Consider the following 22,898-nt stretch of genomic DNA (forward strand, 5'->3'; position numbering starts at 1 on the left):
TAACAGTCAGGGTGGTCACTTTAATCTTATTGACAACATAGCCACATCAGGTTATACAAAAAAGTTTGAAAAAAATCTAAAATTCTGGAAACCATTACATTAGCACGTAAAACAACACAAGCAATTTAAATCAACAAAGACTTGTACAACATTCATTCTGCACTGCACCCACACTTGAAACTGGAAGTGAACTAGATATAAAACAGTTCTAGGAAACGCATGACTTAACTGGTATAAAACTGAATAAATTGTAATTGTGGATTTATAAAAATAATACATGTCTTTCTTCCTATATAGCATGTATCCCATGTAGGTAATGCTATCAAGTAGTAATATAATTTGGCCACAATAACATCTATAATAGATATGTGCATTTACAGCAACACATTTCAAACACAATTTACCTTTAAGTCAAAGATACAAGTTTGAACTGAAAATAGCTAGCTACATATAAAATGTTAAAATCATCTTCCTGTAAATGGATTCTTATTTGATAATTTAAAAGGTGGCATACAGTACTTTATTTTTGAAATTATAGCAAATTTTCCACAAATGTCCTAACAAAGATTTTGTTGGAGTACAAAACAGAAAATAACTGTGGAGCCTAATTTTATTCTTTCTTTACTAAGACAGCGATTAGATGCCTAGCATTGTGTGTTATTACTATAGAAGTGGCCACACTATTTAAAAAAATGTCATTTGGCTTTCGCAGAGAAAGTCATTTTAGAAACAAAAGGCAAAATCATCAAAACATTAAAAGTAACAAATAAAAAGTGCACTTTCCAATCAAACACCTATTTAAAACAAATCTAGTTCTGACGAACAAGTGAACTGTCAGCATACACTATCACATTCAGCAACATTTATAGATTATGCTACAGCTGAACAAAGTGTTGACTCTTGCATAAATCTACATTTACCACTCATTTTAAAGGATTATTGTCGGTGCAACCTTTGGAACTATATACAATATAAACTGCATTAGTTTAAAACATAGCAATATTCTCTTGGTCTTTATTTGTCCTATCCTTAACAGTACAATGTTTGGTAGATTCTGAAATTTTAAAACATTATAGACCTGTACAAAGAAGCCAATTACACTCTGCCCTCACTGTAAAGCCTTCTTGTGCCACCAACAAGGTCATGAAAGGAATTCAAACCTCCATCATTATTATTCGCAGAAAGATTTGTTTCCAAGGCCGGTGCTCAGGAGGAGGGCAGGGTGTATTTGGCACTATTTCACAGGCTATGTTACATATACACCACCTCGAATTAGTGAAGCAGTTCTTCCAGTTCAGTCTTCTTCAATTTGGCATTTTCTCTCACTTCATCAAAGGTGTACGTCTTAATTATCGTTCCATTTTTGAAAACTGTGTGAAGCAGATCCTGTTAAGAAAACAAAGATTGTTCTCAAAACTATTTTTAACTGGATTATCTACTGCAAATATTTTATTTCCTATTATGGTATGCCCAGAAAACTAAGTTTAAAAGTAAAAAATAGATGCATTAAAGTTATGTACAACACAACAATGTTACGTGATTTTGTAGCAATCACTTTTTTCATGATTTATGCACAAAAAGCTACCAAAAAAATAAAACACACCACACTATACATACCACACCGTATTCTTCCAAATCTCCCTTGCCCTCTTCAAGAGTAACATACTCCCCACTGGGTGTTTTGTGCAAGGACAGGCGACCTTTCTTTGACCTTTTATTTGGATCTGCCACTGGATCCTTGAACACGTTTACCTACGAAAGGTAAAAGAACTTCAAGCTCACAATTTCTTTTGTACAGATTCAAAATTCTACAATGAAATAAAAAAATTTAAGTCAATACATGGCCTATATAAAGAAATCATTCAGGTAAAATGCAAATATATCAAGTTAAGAGTGCTAACTATTTCTTTAAAATTATTTTTTATACCACATTAGATTACTAATGGTTCCCCTTTTAGCATATGGACAACCACTGTCTTTTCTGTCAATACAAGATATGCAAATAAATATAACATACTATGCTGCTGCATCCTGGTACCTTTGAAGTACGACACAGGAAAGGATGAGGTACTGGGAAGCAGAAAATGGGGACCAGTGATAAAAGTGCTAATAAGAGGACAAATCGCCTTACTCCTTCAAATTTAGACACTGTCTAATTAAAGATGCAGACCAAATTTCCTACCCTGAATTTGAGGAAAAAATAAAATCTCTGTGGGCTACCGAGTGGCGCATCCGGTAAGCGTGCTCTGTGTGGAGTGCAGGATGCACCCTATAGCCTGGACTGTGCCGGTTCAAGTCCAGGAGTTTGTTTTTCATTAAAAAAAACATCACACACACACACATTAACGGAACTGTGCTGTGCAGTGATTGTCATGTTTCCAGAAGGAGTTTTACACAGCAATGGAAGTATGCTCTTTTGTACATCCTGCAACGTTACTGTAGATCGCTACTGAGAATCGGTTGTTGACAGGCATTTAGATTCAATATTCACCGAAAGAGGCAGAAATCCTGAGCAGTACTTGCAAATAAACTTAAAAAAAAAAAAAAAAAAAAAAAAAAAAGGTAACTTCCATGTTCCAAAAATCCACTGAAAACTGTGAGGCACAAAACACATTGCATTTTGACCTGACAGAGGAATTTATTTGTACAAATACTCCTCTTGAAAAATCGAACAACCAAAAGTTAAGTAAGAGTGTAGCAAATGGTGGAGCGATTCCTTCAAATTAGCCCAGATGAGACGTAAATACTTACCTAAAGTTGCACAAGCAGGAAATTTTGGAATTGGTAAAACAGTCTGGTTGCTTGTCCGTGGTCAAGAGTCGACTGATTCCCAAGATCAGTATGGGTTACACTAGTATTTGTCTTGCAAGACCTAAATGGTGAACATGCATCTGACGTACTAGAACTGAAAGCTGCCCTTGCAGAAAATCTTTACCTATAGGATGTAATTACACAGTTTCACAAGCTACTGTAAATAAGGTGCTGAATAACTTTGACGATGTCAGTGCATTTCTCTATTTGATATTTAAAAAAAAATAACAAATCTGTACACACAATTTATAAAATAATTCTGTGCACGTTCCGCAAAATATGACACTTTACCCATAACACTGCTATGAATTTTAAAGAATTTCTGCGATTTTTACAGGGCCCTAGTCCTAGACTACTCGCTCGTTTTTCTCCTTTGTGTGAACTGTGTTACTGCTTGGTTTGTCGAAAAATACAGGGGTCTGATCTGCGATCTGTCCAGGCTGGTACTGTTTGTTAGAACAGAGTCTAATAACGAAACACTGAGATTGTCAAAGCTTCTCTTCGAATTCCTCAGGAAGCTAATGACACTTCTTTGAAAATGAGTGCCTGTATGTCACGGATGATTCGAGATTGGGCAGTAACATTTTTGTTTGTCTTTCTTGAGCAGTCAGTGACGTACGTTCCTGTTTGTGTACTCTGGCAGTCGCATCTTTTTTTGCTGATTTTAATACATGCATCACTATACTTGAGTTTAAGATGCAGGCCATTTGGGAAGAAAAAAAGGTTTAAAAAGAGAGCTCCTTTAATTATGGTTTAAAAATTAGAAAGAATACAGTTGGTTACAGGTCCTTTAAAAATATGATAAGCTAGACAAACTGTAAACAGAATTTGATTACAAAATGGTATTTTAAGGATAGCATCTTGGATTTAGCAGGGAGTCTCAACTTGGACACAATATACATCATTATCTCATGTCCAACCAATATTTTACTTTAAATGACATATCTAAGAAAAACTAATACACAACCAGTGAATCCAGCCCTCTCCTCTTTTAACACGATAGGCAGCATGATACATTTTATGTTAAGAAAGGTTTGTTTTTCACACGTTGTATGGTAAAAAGTGACCCGCATGCCATATGAGAGGCATTGAGATCAAATGAATAGACACCCCATGTCTATTTAGTCCCATGGGTGACACTTAGGATGCAGAGGAGTGTGCCATCTATTGAAACCCCATCATATATATTAATATGCCATGCAGTAACATATCTAATCAAATTAACCTGAAAAAGAAATTAGATGTAACGGTATATAACATACCCCCAGGCCATTGGTTACCACGTAACTGCACTTGAAACAGCAGTTTAGGAGATCTCTGGTTAATTTCTGTAATAAGGCTCCACCTGAACCAAAGGAAATGTTTTCAATACTCCATTTGTGTTCCTTCATGCCTTCTACAATCTGAAAACAAACAGCAACACATTCAACATTCACCCACCCCCTCAACATATTTTCAACACATAAGGGAAGTATGGAAGCTGGTTTTAGAGGCAAAATAAAATATGTTGTTTTTAACAAGCACAGAACATTCATTCGGGATTGTACAACAGTAATTTTAACACTCTGATAATGAGCCATCTGATATCTCACTGAATCGTTGTGTAACACGACTTGTTCAGTCTGAACATTCAGCACTCTACTATACACAGGCTATATAGTGTAAGCTGAAGCAGGTGTTGATACATTTAAAGCGACTGTCAGCCTTGTTTATAAAAAAACAGCACTTTGCATTTCTTTGCTGATATAGTGTTTTACAAAATAAAAGGTTGCCAAGCAAAGAATATTACATCTGACACACAAATGAAAAATTCCACACAGTGACGTTTTGCTGTCATATATCATTATCTTGATTGTACTGCTGCTCAGGAGATCATTCCACACACCATTTTGCCACACAAAGGAATAGAACAGGAATTAATGTACCAAGCCCTGAATGAGCAAAAGTGGAGAAAAGTCTTCAGTTGTGGAGTAGAACTGGACGAGAAGTATGAAGCCAACCTCCAGTAGCGTTAGGCCTTTACTGAGCGCAAACCAAAGAATTACATGACTAATATGGCAGCCATCTTAGGTGAAGGGTGCCATTAAGATTTTCCCTGGAGGAGTTTCCATACCACTGAAATGGTCTACGACAGATTAGCAGCTGTAAAAGTGGTGGGGGCCTAACAGGTCAACTTAATACTGTAATAAAACACCATTTAGGTATTTAAATCTATACAAATATTAAAAACAGTAATCAACTGACAGTAAAATGTTGTGCATGACAATTGGATTACAGTACTCCAAACAATGCAGATATTTTATGAATTTATACATATTGTATCCTTCTTTTGTAATGTTGTTGCTGTTGTAATGTAAACACAAAACTTGACAGCAGGATTTTATGTTAAAAAGAACATACAATTAAGAATGTTTTTATTAGTTGTTCTCAACATTATTTATTGATGAAAGCCATTATCTTTAAGTAAAACATTTCAGTTCCAACCAAAAACACATATCAATTGACTGAGGCATAGTTCAAAATTATAAAGTACCTGTATTTGCTTTGGTGCTACTATGTTAAATGGAAAAGTGCTCATTCATGGGCAGGTAGGCTTTATATTTTAGCTAGCATTTTAGCTAGCAAGTTCAGTTCAAGAGAAAGGAAAATATCTTGCAATGCTGAATCTTGATATAGCTAGTTCTGGCACAAGCATGTTCTTGACTACAGCATAATTTAAATTGGACATCAAGGTCATTAACAAATGTAGCCTGAAGAGTTTATGTAACTACAAATATGAACCTGTGCATTTAAGAATTTGAATTCTACACACCCTTACCAAGTACTGCCAAAGGGCTTGTGTTGTTTTGCAATGAGCTGTTTAATCTACAACACCTAAGACCAGTAAACTGGAGGTGTCTCAGTGCAACCCTTGACCCAATTAGCGTGGTTATTAAGAGAGGATGTAAGGTCTACAAACCTCCTGCAAAGTATTGATGTCCACACCATCTCCTTGGATAACTCTGATGTAAGGTGGTAGCACCTTAAACCCCTTACTGTTTTCTGTGGGAGTAAACTTCTTTCCCAAGATCTCCAGGACCTAGAAAAAATACTTAACAGTTAAGACAAATGCAAAACCTTAGCACAAACTAAAAACAAGTATAATTGCATGCAACAGATCTGATTTGCCAAATCATAACGTAACTATGTAGTTTTTATTTTTGGCTGCAGTAACAAAAATATATCTTTGTTCATTGTATTTTAAGTGGATTACCTTTAGCAGCAATCTGGAAATTGTAGTGCTGGGACAAACAATACTTTCATATCAAATCAGAATTCAGACAAGTATTAGAATATTCAAAGTAATATAAAAATATAGAAGTAAATAAACGCTATGATATGTAACACAGTAAAAAAAAAAACCCACTGAACTACAAAACAAAAGATGTCATATAGTAGTTTGTAACAATGTTTTTTGTTTGCATTCCATGCCACTGCCATTTCTTTGCAATAAACAGTGGCCATAGACACACATTCATAAAGTAATAACGACATTACTGAGGCTTACTTGTGCCTTTTTTGGTTTAGCTGAACAAGCAAACAAAAACTGTTTAGGCATTTCTGAGTGGCATGCCTGTTTCTGACTCACTTCCCAAATCTGAAGCAATGCCTATGGCTTTCAGTAGAGATGTGTGCATATCCTAATCTGGTCTGTTTAATATTTGCTGAGTAGAATTTTTAAATAGAGGTTGAAGAGCAGATGTGTTGAGGCAAAACCTGCAGGACACCATTACCAGAAAGAACAACTAAAGCAAGCAGGTCTTGAGAGATTGAGTCTGCAGATGTGTGCATTGAATAGTGACCCAAAATCACAGAACCCTTAGGCGCTACATGGTCCTTACCACTGTCAAAACAAATCTCAGTGACTAAACAGAAATTTTAAAAGGTTTGTGTATGTTACCTTTAGTACTGTATCCAGTGGATTTCCTGAGTCTGGTCTGACAATAAGAGGAGCATCAGCACTGCGGATCTCGATTAAGCTTCTCAAGTCTTCACCCCATATCTTTTCACAGGCATTGTAAATGTCATAGCTGTCACTGACTATTGATACTGGCACTGAAGGGAACTGCTTTACAATGTGCTCAAATGCATTTTTTTCATAATCCTTTCCCCAGGCTGTAATAGTACTGTAAATAAAAAGAGTCAGGGAATGAATTACTTCAAGGAACATGTAGCCAAACGCTGTTAAAGTTTAACAACCACTTCTGATTACAGTACTAATTAGATTAGCAATTATTTAAATATAATTAAATGGACTGTACCTGCTGTTGTACATGCTAAAATACACTTGTGTACATTTCATTTAAGAATATATATAAAACTGCTTTATGTGATCATGATAATTTTTTTTTTTTTTTTCTAGATTAGTACTGCCAGTAAAACGTTACAGTATCTACCACTTACACCATACAGGGTTATTTCAGGCAGCTGTTTACATCGGACAAATAGCGTTTGTCTATGTGACAAAGTGCCCGCCCCTGTGTGTATTTTCTGTATATGGTGCGTGTGGTGTGTTAAATATTGGTGTATAGGCACTGGTACATGGGATATAAATGGGTCTGTGTTTCACGAGTGTTTAAAATGTATATTTGTATTTAGGCACGGGATTGTACAGCACTTCACGTGCAAGTAAAAAGTAATAATATGTGAGCAAGGGGAATTGCACTTTATTAATTCACGTGTAGTTGTACCGCAACTCCAATTTAATGATTGATTAGCAATCGAGTCACGATACAGCTGCATAAAAGCTGCATGTTTTCACTCACTCTGGGTTGTGTGCTCGGCGAGTGGAGAACGGGATTGGAGACGGAGGAAAAGAGAAGAAAACTAATAATAACAAAGTAAAAGAAGCTCACTGCGTTTTGTTTAGTCCGTTTTGTTTCTCTATTTATTTTGGCGAATGTGCCGTGTCCTGTTACAACCGTTTATTTTCTCTCTGTTTGTTTATTTATTAAACAAACCAAACTCCACCTCTCTCGTTGTTTATTTTCCTGTTTCTGGTCGGACGTCCCCCACTCCGGCCGTCTTTGTGACAGTGATTCCCAGTGATTTCAATAGCAAAGGCATTGTTTATACGGTGTTAAGCACACTGTATATTTGGGGTAAACTCGGCTGTTTGGATCTCGTTATGTGCCATTCACAAACATTTAAAAAAAGGCAGCACTTTACTGTAGTAAAATCTTGACAGATCGATCAATCAGCTGTTTGTACCTCATTACTGAGCAATTACCCCTGTACTGTACCTTGGCTATCTAATCCCTGTACGCAGAGTCGGGTTTACAGATTGAAAAAACAGTAAGCAAGCATGGCTGGAAAAAGAAAAGCAATGAGCATCAGCACGAAAATTCAGTGTAAATAAAATGTCTCTGTTAGATACTGTGCGCTTGGTAAAGCATGCTTGGAACTCTGTCAGTCAGCAAACAATGCAATGCTGCTCACAAATACAACCAAAACTGAAATTCTGACAACACCAGAAGAATATTCAGCTGTGTCACCTTAGCGACCAGGACACAGACATCGATGTCGTAAGCGTGGGCATGCGCTTGTAACATTGTGGCGTGCTATGGAGCAGCAGCCGGATATAAGAGACTAACTGGGATTTTTTGAGAACCGCTGAGTTTGCCACCCATACTTGCAAGAAAAGATTGTCCAGATGCGTATCAGAGTTCTTCGCTGGAAACAATTTGCAGTAATGTAGCCTACCTGTACTGTACATTTCTGCACTTACTCTATTACATTCATAGGTTTTAATACGTCTTTTTTAATAGTGTAATGAGCGTCTTAATAAAGATTTTTAACTGCATATACGCTTGTTTGTTTTGATTACTGTATTGGCAATTCGGGGACATTTTGAATGTCAGTTTTGTGTGGGAGTTTATACCGTCCATTTCTTAATGTGGGAGAATAACACAAACGTGCCCATTCTAAGCAGCGGCAACTGTACCAGGTTTTGTTGGGGTGTCACTAACATGCATAGACTTACCTGTGTTCTGCTGCAGGAACAGAATACCCTGGCACCGGGTCCTTGGTTCCGTAGTATTTCTTAATAACACCAATCCCTGCTACAGTGTCTGTTCCTTTGAAGTTAACCAAGTGAGCCGATGCACCTATACCAGCAGTCTAAATGTATGTTTAGTGTTAGTGACAACCAGACAATGGACTATAGGAAAAAGTCAGACTAATTTATCAAATGCATTCCACTTTATTTTTTAAACTGGAGCTTTATTACCTCTTGTGAGGAGACTCCTCTGTATCCAAAGTCATGCAGCTTATATTCTAGACGTTCCAAGCTCCCAGATGTTTCCATCAAATACTTGGCCAATATTTTTTTCTGCTCCCTGGAGTTGGTAGCAACAGTGATTGGATACCAGACTTGGACAAGGATAGTCTGCATGAGAATAACAGGAACGAGCAGAATTTAAAAGACAAGCGAAGATCTAATACCCCCAACGTGTCCTTGTGTACGAATGTTATTTTAATGTATAACAAACGTTTGGAGGTGGGCATACAAGCTGTACTGTAAATTCAAGATGGCAGTTGTGGATCGAATGATATAACTGTTGGTCCTGTCCCACCTCCTTCAGCCTATCCTGAATTTACCAGCAGAGTTTTGAACAGCACCACTTTGTAAAAAGAAACCAAATAAAATGAGCATATCAGCTGACACTAACAAAACGCCAGAAACAAGTGAAAAATCATTTATTAGCTAGTCAATTAACTACAGTGCCAGCAGACAGTTTATGTTTCTTTTACAAATATTTACATATAGAACAATTTATATAACTTTTTCAATTTTCAAATAACTGTTTTGTATTGTTTAATAAACATTACAGTAACATTTAATCCAACATGCAGGAGCTTACATTCTTCACAGGGACCCCTCCTTTGCTCATGAATATTTATCGTTTCTCCATCCACGCTTACATATTGCAGTAAATTGTCTAATAAAAGCTTCAGTCTGCAGTCTGGTTTTCCCCACACATTTTCAGCCACGCAACTCATCTGTGCATACAGTATGCAGTTCTGGTCCCTTCATGGACGGATGACCTGCTGAATTCTCAGTAACACTGCATACAAACATTTTTTGGTCACAATTTTTTGCGCCTTCTGTGTGCCAATCCCTACTTAATTAGTATGTTTTAAGATTAAATAGGGTTCAATTCATGAAGCTTTAACTTGTGTTATTTAATTTTTTTTTTTAAAGACCTGTTTGTAATAAGAGTTTGATATTCATGAAACTCCTGCAGACTGAGCAAAAGGCTACAAAACGCTGGAGAATATCAAACCTTATTTTATTTGTAAAAACAGACTTAAAAAAAACATTTTAATAGACACGTAAAAACTATAGTATATATCTAGTACCCATACCGATGACTGAAAAGTTTCATCCAAGAAACTGCCGAGCTAGTTTTCATCACTTCCATACATTTTGAGAAAGCATGAGATAGCCTGTGAAATATTTACCCAGTGAAATGTATAAATGTGTCATACAGACCTCGACCCAGTTGGTCAGCCAGTAGCATTCAGGATCAGTGCTCTCAACAGTGAAGAGCACGTTTCCTCTTGGAATAACACTGCCCTCAGGGACGGCCTTTATTTCGATGGGGAGATGACCATCATATTTCTGCAAATGAAATCCAGATTCAACAGAAATGGGTTTTGGCGCACTGCTTTGTAAGGAATAAAAATGCAATAAAAAATAACTGCAATCTGTACTCCAACTCACAAGCTAGAATCCCAGTTTCTTCAAAAACCATGTTGTTTTTAGCCTACCCAGTTACCCATAAAAGTACCCCCCCCCCAGACTGTGGCATTTATTTCATTTCCAGGCCTTGCATGAACTTGCATTCTTTAAAATGAGCCCCTCTGAATATATGTGATCATGATGCATCTTACCTCCAGAATATAGTTCCATCCTTTTGTATTAAAAACATCATCTTGAAAATGTTCTCTATAAACCTCCTGGGCTTCCTGTATTTTTTCCGGAGTTACCACCTTGCCTTTTAAAATAAGGAAAAAATATTAAATGATTTCCTGATTACTACCTTCAATGCTTCTCTTGAGCCAACAGAAGCACTTTTAAAGATTCGTCTGTATATCTTCAGTTTGGCTTAGTCAAACAAAACTATGTTAAGCCTACAAAGTGGCCAGTACACAGTATCATAAAGATATATTTATTAGACTTCTGGGACCATAGCTTACAACTGACCAACTATTGTGTGGTAACATTTATTTTTGAATGTTACGGAACAATTTTATTTTATAGGATTACTTCACTCGTCAGAAGACGTGGAATAGACTTTCTACAATAAACTTTGGTAAAACATTCCAAAATCTGCAGCAATTGTGTCTTTAAAATATATATATATATATATATATATATTGCTAACCTTTTTTTTTTTTTAACTTCACATACAAGGAAACTGTAAAAATGTAAAATAAAAGGTATAATAAATTTTAAAAATACCTTTTAAGTATTTATTCAGAATATATTGCAAGCCATAAAATACTGTTTTCTCATATTTCACCTTCCTGGCCTTGGAATTCTCAGTCTTTGTTTCACGGCACTCAAAGTAAGAATATACTTTGCTTGTGTTGGGAGGGTACTGCTTATAGTGAGTCACCTACATACAAGAAAGAAAACAAAAAACAGAACAGAATGTTTTATTGTCCTGCTGAGTATTATTAGTACTGTCCTCTGTAACCACAGGATCATCCGCAGCCATTACACTACTTTTAGTTTGTTGTAATTCACCATTCATGTTTTGCAAGGTTTAAGGTTGGTATGTCAAAGGGTTTTGCTTTTTTTTTTTTTTTTTTTTTTTTTTTGCTTTTTACTTTACTACAAAAGTTGACGTTTGTCTGCCTCACTTAGGTAATTGAAGTAAGATGGCCAGCTAACAAAAAAAGCAGTGTGAACATAATAAAGTTTACAAACGAGAGGAGGCCATTCAGCCTATCTTGCTCATTTCATTGTTAGTAGCTTATTGATCCCAGAATCTCATCAAGCAGCTTTTTGAAGGATCCCAGGGTGTCAGCTTCAACAACATTATTGGGGAGTTGGTTCCAGACCCTCACAATTCTCTGTGTAAAAATGTGCACCCTATTTTCTGTTTTGAATGCCCCTTTGTCTAATCTCTATTTGTGACCCCTGGTCCTTGTTTCTTTTTTCAGGTCAAAAAAAAAAAAATTCCCTTGGGTCGACATTGTCAATACCTTTTAGAATTTTTAATTTTGAATGAGTGCACAGAACGCTGAAAGATGACAGAATATAGTAAACATTCACCCAGGAATATCATTTTAGTGTAAAAATGAATACGACTGTGGAACACTGCAGCTTTAAATGCAGGAACACAATTGGTATTTCCCCTTGAAACATGCTTGGCCCTATTTCACTCTGTGACAGAAACAGACATGACCTTGCTATTTTATTCCTCCTCCCAACTGCCTTATTCCTCAAATCATAGGGTAACAATCTTCTGTATGCAAAAACTGTTTTTTAAAAACGTAAAAACTACACCTTTACACTATTTTCCATTAGGCATGTTGCCTGCCTCCTCAGCCTTACTGCATTAGGGCCTCCCCTAAGTCCATCCGTTGTCAGTTTCTTCTAGGGTGAACACCCCTTAAATCAAAACTGTGTATAAGAACACTCAATCCTGATGTCAACTAAGTGGTTGACTCATCATAAATTCTTGCTAAACACAAACACTAAATCACATGAAACAAGCTTACCATAAAGCTTCATTGTAACTAAACCAAAAATAAATATTTACGTGTTTTTATTTTTATTTTGTGTCATTACATGTTAGTGCAGAGTCCGCATGCCAAACTGCAATATGCTTCAAAAGCACTTTCTGGAACTTCACAGATTTTAATGGATGTTGTAACCAATCAATCAGTCTCGATTTGCCCAACCCTATGCCGTATCGGAGCCAAAAGAGAAGTGAAGAACGAGGTGGCTAAATGTCACGTCTCTAAATGTAACTTCTATAGTTACAGTAGACCTTTCTCTGCTACCTCCCTCTCCCACTGCAATAACATGTAACATGTCTCAAAATGTACAGACACATACTCGTTCACGGTTGTTCTCAACAGTTATCCTTCTGCAATGGCAGCAGCTATTTGCCAGTAGTGTTATTCACAGACCGATTGATCTTTCATTTCTACGTATATTGGACCACTTAAAGTTTTTTTTTTTTTTTTTTTTTTTAAATGGTACTTTGAAAATCTTTTTTCAGTACAGTTCAGTAAATGGGATACACTTTTTCCTGATGTGAAATATTTATGAAGCAAACCTCAATGAAGCCATCATAATGCATTAGTTCTCCTTCCTCGAAATACTTTCTCATTTTTTAATAAAATGTACCTTAAGTATTTACTAAATTGTTTGAGTGAAGCTTTATATTTTGTTACTTATAATACTTACAATGCATCTTCCACAAACTTCCACATTCAATGAACATTTCTTAGTGATTACTTATCAACCTACAAACACCTCGATTACTATTTATACAAAAATGCAAGGAAAGCGCCTTCACCTGATATACAGCTGTCATGCTGCACATTTGGATACACTGTTATATAATTTCCACAACAAGATCACCAGTCGACCACTTTTGTGTGATACAGTTATAAAGGATGAATGCGCCACACTATATAGGCTGCATTAAAAAACATGGATCAGTATGTTAAAGTCTTATAATGGGCTCACTGAAAGACTACTGACTATTCCCGTTCACATTAAAAAAAAAAAAAAAAAAAAAAACTTAAAAAAAAAAACCCTGCTGCTTTTTATATTTTTGTTGAAATTGGCTGCTGCCCACAATGTTAAACTGTTGGATCATTGGGTCTTTCCTTGTTTAATTTTCATAAGACAACAATAGCAGGCTGCTGGCAAGCCCAAGATTTACAAATGATTTTGATTTATAAGGATCGACCCATCACCAACAAACACTCTGCTATAGTACGATATTGACAACTTATCAATGAGACAAAAGTACCATTCACTTAGAATTACCTCCATGTAAACCTGAAGGACTGCAGACTGATAATGAGTATCTACAGTGATAAGAACATGGGAATAATTTGTTCCAGATGAACAGTATAGTCCAGAATTTTTGACAATATCTTGTTTACTGTAAGATTAATGTGCATGTTATTTTGGAGCCACATCCTGTCTAAATAAAAACAAAACATGACCACAACCTAGACCATTGTCAGATCAAGAACAACATGTTTTGGAGATATAATAATTGGGTATGTGTCTAAAGAGGTATTCTGTTTCTTTTTTGTCAACACTTGTGGATATGCACAGGACTTTCTTTTTTTATTATTACTGTATAGGCTATAGCCTAGCAGTAGCATTATACTCATCTTTTTAGAGCTATTTAAAATGTGTTCCGCGGTATATCGTGACACCAAAATCCTACAATACAGAATATTGGGATAAAATAAAAATGTTTAAGTAAAAAACAAAGCAGCCACCAATTTATTGAAACATCTTTCAGATCGCCACTCTGATCTCTTTGCTGAAGTTTACTTTGACTGTAATTGAAGTGAATCCCAGTGCATATTACTTATAAAAAAGTCACAGCAAACATAACACATAAAAACAGGAATGCACTAGAAGTTGATCAAAAGGGGGTTATTGATGGTTACTTATTTCATCATTACAGCGCATTTGCTAGAAAGTGAAAAACTATAATTTGCCAACATATCATTAAAACTGTGCCGCATGTCAAAAAATGGTATCAATGTTTTTATATTCTTTGAATTTTGTGTTAATCCGTATTTTATGTGCATGTAATGCGATAGCTGTGAAACTCTTGTTTTTGAATTGCATGGATGAGCAGTGGAAAGCGCAGAATGAATACAGACTTCACTGCCAGCATATCAGTTTCTCTAATAGGATCAATGTGACTCTTCACCAGCTGTGGAAAGCACAGGACCTACACCTTCTGTGTCACAAAAGTCTGCCAATGCAGAGGGCTACAGGTTCAACATGAAAGCAATAAAAAGTACTTAGTTTATTAAAGTAGCCACAGTGGTTGACTTTTTGTCCAATTTACTTTCTTTGCAAGACTTTTAACAACCAAACGAGCATGATGGGCCAAATTGCCTCCTCTCACTTGTAAAATGCCTTCTGTTCTTATTTAAAGGTGCACTGGGGCATTGTTTTGACGGAGACATTTGGCTTGAACACGCTTAAACAGAATTCTGTTCTAATAGCATCTTTTAGAAAGTAAAACAAGTAAAAGCAGATTAATGCTAAACTAGACTAGCCAGATTGATTCACGTGCACTGTAAAACATTTCTTTTTAAATGAACACAGTAATGTGTTTCATTAGGGAATACACACAAACGTTGTATTCCTTAATTTTAAACATTATGTGTTAATTTTACAATTTTATAGTGTTAGACATTTGGAAAATTACCACTTCCAGATAATTTAATGAAATGAGTTCAGTGGATTTAAAAAAAAAAAAAAAAAAAAAAAAAAAAAAAAAAAACTTATGGCAAAGAATTACTTTACTAAAAACGCTGATAACACACGCAATTCAGTAGTGAAAAACAACGTTAAGCATTATATTTAATGCTACATTTCTAAAACAAATGGGCCACTAATGTAGATGCCTTCCTCTTGCGTGCTTTGAACTGTATGTTCATGGGGGTGTTATACTCTATGTGACTTTAAGAATATAAGAAATGTTACAGACATCTGGTTGTTTACTGATCCAAGCAAGAACCTCATCTAGCCATTTCTTGAAGTACCCGTGCAAATCAGCTTCCACAACAGTGTTTAAGTTTTTCATTCCTTGCGCACATTTTTAGGGCACTTCTAAGATACCCCTGTATGTAAAACACCTGTCCTAGCTATAAACATATCTGCTTTAAGGAAAGTATTTCTGTGTTATTTTGTTATATCTAAAAATTAAGAGATTCCTTGTAATTGGAGTATTTGAAGCTGGCCAAAAAGCCAGAGTTCTCTTTTTATATGCAAGAAATAAAGAATGTGGTGTATTTTACACTAAGTGTTGCACTTTCTTGCCAATTTTATTTACATTTTATAGTGGGTGGCAATGACCTTTGAATACACTGGAACTTGTTTTCAGCAGAAAATAAATAAATAATAATATATATATATATATATATATATATATATATATATATATATATATATATATATATATATATACACACACATTCCGCCAAGCTGTAGCATTATTAACTGTACATTAGCCTCTTGTGCACTTTGCACTTGCAAAACTACTTTCAGCCATTTAACATGCAATGGACATAAGAACCAAAGTATTGCGACAGTATCGAATATCATGATACTGTGCATGGTATCGTATCCATACTCCCTAAATGAGGTGTCGCAAAACACCAATTTAAATATTGGCTGGAAACGTAACATAGGGCCGCCTCTGGTGTATTGATGCCTGGTGAAACCGAACGTCCAACCACCGGAGAAGTCACGAACCTACAGATTATATTTATTCTTGTAAATAAATACAAGAAACAGCAGTGACAAGTTCTTCTGAAACATTGGCAATCGCTGAAATTCCCAAGCCATTTTATTTACAGTACTAGGTTACATTTAAGCATTTGTTTTATGTATGGTTGAATGAAATGTTCATCAAGGAGCATGCAGCATATATTTTTTCAAATACATGTTTTGGCATGGGTTATACTGTGTTTCAGTACAACTTGTCATTGCTGTTTCTTGTATGTATTTAAGATCATCATAAAATGAAGGGGGAGAGTTTTTAGTCACTGTGCTCCCAGATTGTGGAATGCACTGCCACTTTATATCAGAAATGGTACGTTAGTTGATGAACAATTGAAAACTTACTTATTAATTTTAAACTGAGTTTCTCCTGAATCACTATCCAAAATGTATTATATAGATTTTCTTATTTTATATATATTATATATATATATATATATATATATATATATAATATATACCATGTGTGTGTGTCACACACACACACTTTTAAACTGAATTCTAAATTCTGCTGTTCTTTAAATTTCTATACAACTGTATCGTATTTTTTTATTTTATTCTGTTTTGTCCTTCACAGCGCTTTGATATACGTATCGTATGAAAGTCTCTATATAAATAAAGTACCGTCTTTGCGATGATTCAGAGCGCTAAAATAAATGTCTAAACCCTATCTGTACAGTAAAGCAAATACAACAGTACATTCCATTGTTAAAAATTCTTCAGTCATTCGTTATTCACCTGATAACGACGCTTGCGTACGTGAACTAGTATTTGAACAAATTTAACAGGTCTAATCTACAAAACAATAATAACAACAAAATCATTTTAACATTCTAGATTAAAAATAACAACCACGATCACATCACTGTAATCCTGTCCTTTCTCTTTTCAGAACACATTTAGTTTCAGTTTTGTTTCTTCAGAATAGGTGGACCCGTGCAGGCACCTTGCACTAAACATAAAATGATATCTCAAGAAATTTGGAAGAAAAAAAAATGAAAACAATTCGCCATCAGTTATTGTCTTTGTGGTCATTCCTGTGACCTGCCTGCTCGTCTTTATTTTGAAATCCCCCCAACCCTTTTCAGTTAAAAATTTGCAGATCATCGTAGGGATTAACACGATTCGATCAGTAAAAAATAAAGTACACATTGAACATGTTATCCTATACTTAGGAACCATATTAACCATCACGATGTCTTATCTGCCGATATCAAAATGTACCATCTGGTGCCCTGATTTCTACCCGCTGTCCTACCTACCACTCGGCCTACAGAAAGTGGCACACAGGGGAAGCAAGGAAAGCGTGATGGCCTTGGGAAGCAACACCATCTTGTCTATTTATCCCCATTCTACCTACAAAAAACTGATATCTGACCAAACCTCGTTGTTACCTTATACGAATCCGTAGCTAACAATATACTGAAGTCTGTGCCTCTGTGTTCCATCTTCCCTGTGACTCGTCCTGCTGCTCTATCAGTATCTATTGTATTCTGCACTACATGGACTCACAACCAAGCGTCGTCGCTTGGGTAGAGCTCATGAACACACTGCTGGAGGCGGACCTAACATAACCTTCCAGTTAGATACAGGCAGTGGGCGGGGATTGACGAATTATTGGAGGCACGGTTTGTAACAATTCTGATTTTACTGGTTGTGGTTCTGATGTCATTGTCAGGTGCTTGAATGAGTGCGTGCTAGAATGAGTGTATAGTTCAGTGGGAAAATGCAATCAATACTGTAGATTTTGATGTGAATAATAATAATAATAATAATAATAATAATAATACCAGGACCTTTAAAAATATCTGTTTGAAAGTACACGTCGCTGTACTGTATCTGTACTGCGATGAAATATAAAGATCTCCACTTGCAGTTGAAACTCGTAACAAAAATGTATGCCACTCTGCTTCACGATACTTTATTCCAAATTGAAAAATAAATACATTTCGAAGTAAATGTCAAAATGAATAATTACATACACGCATTAGAATAGTTTTTTTTCATGTATCTACACATCCTACCTCACAACTTACAGTGAAAAAAATATTCTAGAAATTTGTATAAAAGGTATTAAAAATAAAAACTGAAACAGTTTAGGTAAGTGTTCACCCCCTTGTAATAGCAATCCTAAATTAGCTCAACTGTAACCTTCAAAATCACACACCAAGTTAAGTGGCCTCTACCTGTGATAAATTGTAGTGATTCACATGATTTCAGGATAAATTCAGCAGTTCCTATAGGTTCTGCTGGGTAGTGCATTTCAAAGCAAAGACTCAACCATAAGCACCAAGGCGCTTTCAACAGAACTCTGGGACAAAGTTGTTGACAAACTCCTTGACAAAGACACAGATCAGGTGATGGGTATAAAAAAAAATCAAAGGCCTTGAATATCCCTTGGAGCACAGTCAAGACGATTAAGAAGTGGAAGGTGTATGGCACTACCAAGACCCTGCCTAGATCAGGCCGCCCTCCAAAGTGGATGACCAAGCAAGATGGAGACTGATCAGAGAGGCTATCAAGAGGCCAATGGCAACTTTGCAAGAGATATCGTCTTTTATGGCCAAGACTGGTCAAAGTGTGCATGTGACAACAACATGCCAAGCACTCCATAAATCTGGCCTGTATGGTAGGATGGCAAGAAGGAAGCCATTACTCAAGAAAATCCACCTTGAATCCCATTTGGAGTATGCAAAAAACGCTCAGGAGATTTTGTAGCCATGGGGCAAAAAGCTTTGTGGTCTGACAAAACTAAAATGGAACTTTTTGGCCTAAATGCAAAGCGTTATGTTTGGTGCAAACCCAACACAACGCATGACCCAAAGAACGCCATCTCTACTGTGAAGCATGGTGATGGCAGCATCATGTTATGGGGATGTTTCTCATCGGCAGGGACTGGGGCACTTGTCAGGATAGAAGGGAAAATTAATGGAGCAAAGTACAGAGAAGTCCTTAGGAAAACCAGCTGCCCTCTGCAAGAAAGCTGAAACTGAGACAGAAGTTCACCTTTCAGCATGACAACAACCCAAAGCACGCAGCCAAAGCTACACTGGAGTGGCTAAGGAACTAAAAGGTAAATGTCCTGGAGTGGCCCAGTCAGAGCACCTATCTAAATCCAATTGAAAATTTGTGGTATGACTTGAAGATTGCTGTCCATCAATGCTCCCCAAGGAACTCGACAGAGCTTGAATAGTTTTGTAAAGAAGAATGGTCAAATATTGTCAAATCTAGGTGTGCAAAGTTGGTGTGCTGTAATTGCTGCCAAAGTTGCTTCTACCAAGTATTAACACACAGGGTGAGACTTATCCAATTATGATCTTTCAGTTTGTATTTTTAATATATCATTTTTTTCTCAATAAAAACTTTTTCCCCCTTAACAGTTTGGAGTATGGTGTGTAGATAAGTGGAAAAAATCCTCATTTAAATGCATGAAACTCTGAGGCACTGACACAACAAAATGTGAAAAAAGTTCAAGTGGGTGTAGACTTTCTATAGGCACTGTATGTGTGTGTGTGTGTGTGTATATGTATATATATATATATATATATATATATATATATATATATATATATATATATAGTGTAGCGTGGACAGGGGAAGGTAGCAGCAGGGCTGGTAGGTGACCTAATCACACACGAAGACATAGCCTGATATACTCTCTTTGCAAAGGAGCCGACTGTTTTGTACAGCGGTATCGGTGCTATGCTTTGTGTGAAAGGTCCCGGGTTCACGCCTGCCCTCCGCCTGTGTATGGATTGTGATGTGCCTGCCTGCGTTAATCGAGATTGCTGACATTTATTTGATGGTTCATTTATTTTTCATTTTGGCACACAATATCCTCCATACTTCACTGAATGAAAATGCAGGACAATTGAATGTAAATCCTTTGAATGGGGCCCTCACGGACCAAAACGGAAGAGGTGTTGACCGTATGTAAAATTTGTGGCATTACATGGTTCTGGATCTGACATAGAGGTTGCACTGCGTGATTAATATAACTAAATTGTTCTAGAGCTAGATTCTTTCTAAAATCTGAAGAAATATTTATTCTAACTGCAAACATACCTTAGCAAATCAGCACTCCCACCTGAAATTGTCTTACTTGAAGGAAGCTAGTGTGTAGTAGGATTGTTTTTTATTTATTTATTTATTTATTTTTAGCATTGGTAGTATTATTGACTTATAAAGCATGCTCCAAAGTGTTTCTTAACCACTATGCAAAACTGGGGACAAAATCTGCAACAGCAGTGTAGCACACAACATTGCTCGTTACACCTCCCTCTCCCTCCCTCTCCCTCTCCCTCTCCCTCCCTTTTAAGCTTGGTGATCGGCTGCAGATAATATATGAGATCAAGATCACTGAACCAATGTAACAGGGTGGAGGATGGGTGTGAACCAGTAACCCCGTGCACCACAAGCAAGCATCTTAATCACAATGCAAAAGAGCCAGGCACTAGAGCTTTTAACATCATCTCATCTCATTCATCCATTACACATATATATATATATATATATATATATATATATATATATATATATATATATATATATATATATATATATATATATATTTAAAGCACTTTTTTTTTGTTATCCTCTCTTATATTTGACATGTTCTTGTCTCTTTCAGGTGTGTTAATTATCATGATAATTCTTGGAAGCACACTTTCAACTATAGCTTGGAAAGGGTCTGATATTTTAGCAGCAGTAGGGTTTCTGGTGCTAAACATTCCAAACAGTTTAGAGACCAATTTTCAAAACGATTTGCACCCCTGCATTAGTGGCGCTGTTAATATTTCTTACATGTGTCGCCTAGTTTAAAATTCAAAAGGGCTGATCCCTCTTACTTATCCTGAGACATTAACACTGATCCTTAAACAAACGTGTGATTCGTTAGAACTCTTATCATATCAGCTGACATTTGAAACTGTGAGGTGTGACCTGTCTAACTTAAATGTACTACTAAAATGAACCATTTATTATAAACAATAAAAGTCTTGTCACAACAATTAAAATAATCAAGACATACCAGAAATGTGTAAGATTACTACAATGTGTGGCTCCTGGTGTAAACTATAGTAATTAGCATGTATGTGCTAACTGGCTTCACAAAACTGTTGGTCCAAAATGTTTCCGATTGAATTTGTGTAGTAATAGTCTGCTACCGTTAACCCAGTTGTTTAAAAAAAAAAATACACAGATCTAGCTATTCAACTAGGTCAAATGTATTCATTTGGGATGAATGCGTGGCGGCTATGTAGTCCAGTGGTTAAATCTATGGGCTTGTAACTAGGAGGTCCCGGGTTGTGCTCTGTCTTTCAGGTGAGACGTTCTTGTAAGTGATTCTGCAGCTGATGCATAGTTCACACACCCTAGTCTCGTATCTTGTAAATCTCTTGTGATGGTGGTCCACTATGAAAGGTGCTATTAGGGTTGCCACCTGGCCCCATAATTCCGGAACACTGTGAGACAGAACAGGATTTTGAAGTTGCCTTTAAACTGAAGGAAATCAACATGTGAATTGAGCCCTAAACCTTTGCTAAATTGATTCTGGTGATTAATTATCTTGAGGCAGCTCGACAATACAATAATAGCTTTTAACAAATGAAATAAATAAATAAAAACATCATCATTATTTATTTATTTTATTGTTTTAAAAATATATATTTTAAAGTTTCTTTATAGTTTCTAATAGTTTATCACCTTCTCCTACTGAAATCATTAATACTGAGCAGCTGTTCACTATTCCTGACACCAGACAGCGTGAACACTGGATCAGTGTTGTTATTTAATTGGGAGAGTCAATCTAAATTAGGGCTATATATTACTAAGTAATAGGATATAAATAGCATCTTTTAAATATTGAGAACTGAAATATAATTTTGTACAAAATAAAAATCAATATCTTGAATAAACCTACACGTTTATTCAAGATGCTTTTTTTATTTTGTAATATTTGTTTGATCACAATGATTCGGATAATTAAGAAGCAGTATAAATTAAGCAAGTGCTTAGTGCTCAATTTACGTGTTTATTCCTTTCAGTTTAAGGGCAACTTAAAAACCATGTCCCGTCACAAAGTGTTCCGGAATTATGGGGCCAGGTGGCAACCTTAGGTGCTATATAAAGATTATTATTATTTATAGCTTAAAACGTTATCTAACTGCTTTACAGAAAGTTGTTATTATGTTTCAGCATTTGCATACATGTTAATTAAAATGTATTTCTATTCCCTTTACTACGGAAATACAATAGCTAAATGAACAAAACACTCCCAGCACAACCATTTATTTCCCCTTCACTGTTGAGGTTAAACGTTACAGTAGGAGGAGCTTCGGTGATGACGTAATTCAATGTTGTTTAAAATGTTGACTCGGCTGAGCCAACCATTTTGTGTTCTGAAGAAGGAGGGGTTTTGTAAGTGTTTGGTGCTGAAGGCTCCACTAATATCATAAGAAGATAGTGAGCAAACAGAATAGTTTGCTTACGTCATTTGAAAACGCCAACTTTTTGAAATCGAGCAAGTCGGTTATGG

The 22,898-nt window shown here is 36.1% G+C and overlaps 1 protein-coding gene across 1 annotated transcript; it reads right to left on the reverse strand.

Moving 5' to 3' along the window:
* On the reverse strand, positions 1-17,906 carry nampt1 (nicotinamide phosphoribosyltransferase 1). Its single transcript, XM_041257625.1, has 11 exons — positions 17,758-17,906; positions 11,318-11,474; positions 10,747-10,850; positions 10,346-10,474; positions 9,080-9,238; positions 8,834-8,970; positions 6,752-6,977; positions 5,771-5,890; positions 4,074-4,214; positions 1,618-1,752; positions 1-1,386 (listed from the first exon to the last, which is right to left on the reverse strand). The coding sequence occupies exons 1-11, from the start codon at positions 17,809-17,811 to the stop codon at positions 1,273-1,275; spliced, it is 1,476 nt and encodes a 491-aa protein (XP_041113559.1). The 5' UTR covers positions 17,812-17,906; the 3' UTR covers positions 1-1,272.
* Between the last annotated feature and the right edge of the window lie 4,992 nt (positions 17,907-22,898).

The sequence above is a fragment of the Polyodon spathula genome, chromosome 8, assembly GCF_017654505.1.
Source record: "Polyodon spathula isolate WHYD16114869_AA chromosome 8, ASM1765450v1, whole genome shotgun sequence".
In the NCBI taxonomy this organism is placed as follows: Eukaryota; Metazoa; Chordata; class Actinopteri; order Acipenseriformes; family Polyodontidae; genus Polyodon; species Polyodon spathula.

What these genes read in the sequence shown, in the direction of transcription:
- nampt1 (XM_041257625.1), bottom strand. Translation starts at nt 17,811, where the DNA reads ATGGAACACAGAGGCACAGACTTCAGTATATTGTTAGCTACGGATTCG. An exon ending in CACTGGATACAGTACTAAAG is followed by an intron (nt 5,891 to 6,751) that starts GTAACATACACA and finishes TATTTTTTCTAG; the next exon opens with GTCCTGGAGATCTTGGGAAA. An exon ending in TGGTAACCAATGGCCTGGGG is followed by an intron (nt 1,753 to 4,073) that starts GTATGTTATATA and finishes TACCTTTCGTAG; the next exon opens with GTAAACGTGTTCAAGGATCC.